The sequence below is a fragment of the Henckelia pumila genome, chromosome 2 (assembly GCF_033568475.1).
Source record: "Henckelia pumila isolate YLH828 chromosome 2, ASM3356847v2, whole genome shotgun sequence".
NCBI classification, from domain to species: Eukaryota; Viridiplantae; Streptophyta; class Magnoliopsida; order Lamiales; family Gesneriaceae; genus Henckelia; species Henckelia pumila.
The window spans coordinates 22289191-22294069 of NC_133121.1; the positions used below are offsets into that span (position 1 = coordinate 22289191).

At 37.9% G+C, this 4879-nt stretch overlaps 1 protein-coding gene across 1 annotated transcript; it reads right to left on the reverse strand.

The window, feature by feature from the left end:
• Positions 1–4124, reverse strand: LOC140882703 (protein GRAVITROPIC IN THE LIGHT 1). The gene is made up of 2 exons (XM_073288859.1): positions 3365–4124; positions 1–980 (listed from the first exon to the last, which is right to left on the reverse strand). The coding sequence occupies exons 1-2, from the start codon at positions 4011–4013 to the stop codon at positions 196–198; spliced, it is 1434 nt and encodes a 477-aa protein (XP_073144960.1). The 5' UTR covers positions 4014–4124; the 3' UTR covers positions 1–195.
• Positions 4125–4879: the final 755 nt, after the last annotated feature.

The following is a 4879-nucleotide window of genomic DNA, read 5'->3' on the forward strand; positions in this document are numbered from 1 at the left end:
TGAAACAAATATTTCCCTTGATATATGTTGAACAGAAACTACAGAAGGAACCACAACAGCTTTTTCATTAATTAATTGACAGCTAAAACTTGCAAATGGACCCAGTATTAAGTGAAATGCTAATGCTGCACTTCTTACCACAGATAACATATTTTTGTCAACAATGAACCTTTAAATGTCGCTTGTAACTCTTCATCATCCGTTCTTTGGGACCAGATAAACCCGGGCTTTGATAATCGTCCCGTTGCCAATCTTAAACCCTGGACTCACCGGGAACCCCACAACCATTGAGCCCCTGCCATTCCCAGAAATTCTCACCACGCTTTCCATATACTGCGGGTGAAAGTCCGCCCCTTTACTCGCCTCAAAGTGAGTCGGGGGTGGGTCAAAAGAAAATTTCAGCAAATGCAACAGCCAAACAGCCTTAGCCAAGCGCGAAAATTCCCCATAAAACTGACTCCTTGGATGGTGACCATCTAACACCTGACGCCTTTGCTCCAAGTCCCCGAACAACGATTCTTCCATCTTCGGGTGAATGATCGAAAGGTACTTCTTGAAACAGAAGTTCCCAAATCTACAAGTGGGTAAAATGCTGAGGAGCTCAACGGGGTCCATGGTTTTCATGTCGCGGTACTGGGTGAAGCAGTCTATACGGTGCTGCTCTGGGTTGAGTATAGAGGAGAGGCTACCATCCATGTAAAATGTCTCATGGTCGAAGCCTTGGAACATTTTTCGATTCACGTAAGATTCGAGAGCATACTTTGCATGGTTTGCCCCAACTATAGAGTCCATAAACGTAATGGTGGCAGTGTGATTGTTTGTGGCATTGGCGGAGGCGGTTTCTATGGATCTCACGGCAGCAGCAATGTCCAAGTGAGCCGAGCGCATCAGGGAGAGAAGAAGAGATGTGAAGGATTTCGAGGCTTCTTTTACCAAACTCATTGTTGCTTCCAGTAGCTCCACTGCTGGAGCTGCTGCAACTGAACAAATGCACAAGAATCATGGAGTTGGAACTTCATGTACACTGATATATCAGCTAAGAAATGACAGCGCTAGCAAAAATAATGGGGTTTTTTATGACTTTCCTCAGGGGGTCTGACACAACTAGCCTGATAAACATCCTATCACACAACACAAAGAACTCCAAACGATGCAAAAAGTTATTTCCCCTCTTGTTATAATCTTACCAATATGGCAACATTCGCATAATAATTAGAAGTTGAGAAGACCATAAGATAAGTAACGATTGGTTCATAAGATGCGATGATTAAGGATGCATAAAATAGAGACGATGAATCAACATATATGGATAACAAAATGATATGTACAGATTTGATGTTATCGATATCAATTCCATTTGATTGATTGGACAAATTTATGTTAGATGAATTTCAAATCCACTATTTCCTTAACTTATTTATGTAAATGTAATGGTGATCATTATGATGAATTTGAAATCTACCCTAAATCAAATTTCTCCCTCCAAATCAAATCCTTCCATCCTCATAAAATTTGGTCCAAATGTTGAACGAAACAAGGATGTGTAATAATTTAAAATATCTTATCATTTGCACCAATCAAATACAATTAGATCCAATTGAAAAATAATATGTTAAGGCTTGGGTTATTTGGGCTTTAATATCTTTGATAAGGTGCGAGCTTTTAATTGCGGAGACTTTTAGACGTTGTTTGGTTCGTGTGATGTGATGACGAAAGACCTATTATATAGGAACAATAAATCGATTTATGTGGATAACCAAAAGCTCAAGGACTCTAATTATTTAAAGAACTTGAGTCAAACATTGGACGAAACAAGCACGTGTTATCATTTAATGTTTTATTTTTCGCACCAAATTGTGTCTTATGGTTATTTTCTATTTATATGCAATGGCGGAACCAAGTAGAAGCTCACCCGGGCTTTAGCCCGGGTGGGCCCGAATTTTTTTTTTAATTTTGTATATAAAATTTTGAATAATTTTTGTTTAATTTGGTGTTAGCCCGAGTAGTCCAATTCAAAATATTAAAAGATACGAGAGCTTAAAATTTTAGCCCGGGTGGATTAAAAATCCTGGGTCCGCCATTGTTTATATGACAGGTGTAAATAGAAATACAATATGTAAAACCATAGTTCTCAGATCATGCATGATATAATTTCAGACATTCTCTTAACATTCAGTCAGAATGGTCAATTATAAAAAATTCAGGTATGCTTCCACACATCCATTTAAATTTCTCGATGATTTAAAATAAGCTTAGGGTTGCAAATAAATCAAGCCGACTCGAAAAATATTTTATCCGTATTCAAGCTGAATTCGAATATTTATTTTTCAAACAAAATTCGAGCCTAAATTATTTTGTTTGATAGATCAAGAATTGCTCGTGAACTTGAATTTGTATTAGTTCAATATAGTTAAATGTTAATTAAATATATTTCGAGCCTTCCAAGTATATATATATATATATAGTTATATATATATATATATAGTTTTTTTATGGTGCCCAACACTATATGTCTACTTCATGCCCACCATGTACAATAGATGAGTTGACCGGTACAATAGATGAGTTAACTTGTACATGGTGCACATGAAATGGGCATATAGTATTGGACACCATAAAAGAACTCATATATATATATATATATATATATATATATATATATATTTTTCAGCAATGGTTCGCGAACATGTTCGAATCTTTCTAACCAAACACGAACTCGATTCGAAAATTTTAAACTATTCAACATGAAATCGAAATTGAACTCGAATATAACTAATCCGAGCTTTAAAATTTTCCTCATATTCGATTATATTCGGTTTGCTCGCCCTTACATGAGCTTATGATATTTAAAATGCGTACTGCTTCGTTTGATAATTCAAGAAAGAATAACACTCTTATGAGACAGTCTCACAAATGAGACGGGTCAATTCTACCCATATTTACAATAATAAGTAATATTTTTGACATAAAATTTAATACATTTTAATGAATAACCCATATAAAAGATTCGTCTCAAGAAAATGACCCTTGAAACCGTCTCATATGAGTTTTCGCCTTCAAGAAATACTCGTGAACTTAAATTTGTATTAATACATTATTGTTATATAATAAATAAATATATTTCAAACCTTTCGAAATAATTCGCAAATATGTTTGAATCTTTTCTGCCGAACACGATTTTATATTCGTATTAGTCATACTTTATAGTTGCATCATGTGATATTTTATTATCCAATTTTCAGGATAATAAAAGACTAAATTTAGTTATATTTTTTAACAATTTGGACAATAGATAGATAAGGCAAGTTTTTGGTGCATGTGGGGTCATATTAGTAATTTAAAGTCGAGAGAAACGCAAGCTAACCCTGATTGGTGGAGCTGCAGCTGACTCGCCGGGTTGACTTTCCCTTTGACTTCCCACCGTTGAAAGACGTCGCCGTTTTGAGCTTCTCCCCCAAGCTATCCACCTCCGCCTGCTTGGCCTTCACTTCCCTCTTCAGCTCCTCCAGCGCAGCCTCGTACGGCGCAACCACCTCCCTCAGAGTCGCCGCCGGCCGCATTCTCCCTCCTCCTCCTCTGCTGCGCCTGTACCTTTCTCTCAGCATCCCCAATCTCCGAAGCTCCGCCACCACCGCCATGTCAGCGGCGCGCATTTTGTCCGGATCCCAAGGGCAGTGCGCCTCCTGCTGGCTAACGTACGCCCTCTTCACCGCGGAAACGGCGTCGAACACTTGACCCATCAGCATCTCCAATTCCGCGACCCTCTCCCTCACCGCCGAATCATCATCTTTAGCGCCTTCCCAGTTGACATTGAACTGATCCTGAGCGTTTTCGTACTCTTCTTCTTCTTTTTCTTCTACTACTACTTGTTGTTCATGGTCTTCCTCTTCTTTGTAGTTTTCTGAATCAGAGTCGGCAAAATCGCAGGCGATGGCGGAAATGGAGTGGAGTAGGCAACTGGATGCGGTCATGCGTTGTATAAGATCAGAGAAATTAGACACTTTGGTCGCCATTGATTCCGTTTGTGTGCTCCAAAATTATCTTATGGACCAAAATGTAACCAAGGAGGAGGAGGAGATTATCTCTGAATCATCATTTATAATATTATGCACCCACAATAGATCCATATTTTTTGTCTTTGTGATTTAATTTTAAACTACCAATTTGTACATATATTTTATTTTTGTTATGTTACCTCGATTTTTACTACGCACGACTCTTAAGAAATTAGATTTGGATTTACTAACTTAACCCCAGGTTAAAGCTAGTTCGAGGGGAGAGGGTTGTCCTTGAGCTAATTTTTGGGGTGAGTGAGGTTCAAGTTCATTCTTTAACATGGTATCAGATCCATGTTTCTATCCTGATTCAGGTTTCACTGTTATGTGTTGGACGTCCTATATTTGGGTCATTCATCTCATATTTGGGTCACCCGTTAATGTTTCAACGCTCTAGTTGTTTCATTACTGGGAGTGAGAGGGGTATGTTACTGTGTTGGTTTGTCCCACATCGATTGAATAAATAGCCCGAGAGTTTAATATATTGACAGACAATCCTTTCCATTGAGCTAGTTTTTTAGGTGAGTTCGATCCAAGTATATTCTTTAACATCCGTAGCTTCGTCGATGTGTTCGAACTAACGTAATAGCTTGCAAATCACGTTAACAAAAAAAACCATATTGGATCCAAGTATTGAATGTTGCAGGAAGATCCTGCTAGATACTATTATTTAATTACTTTACTAGTTGTCATTTGTGCGGGATCTTTTCAAATCGCTCTAGCTATTCTGTGTTAAGTTTATCATAGATATATCTTAAGTACGTTGTTGGCTGACAATGGCTTAATACGACAGTCCAATAAGGTAGCTTTCCTTGATAGTTTGA

What these genes read in the sequence shown, in the direction of transcription:
- LOC140882703 (XM_073288859.1), bottom strand. Translation starts at nt 4,013, where the DNA reads ATGGCGACCAAAGTGTCTAATTTCTCTGATCTTATACAACGCATGACC. An exon ending in CTGCAGCTCCACCAATCAGG is followed by an intron (nt 981 to 3,364) that starts GTTAGCTTGCGT and finishes GCATTTGTTCAG; the next exon opens with TTGCAGCAGCTCCAGCAGTG.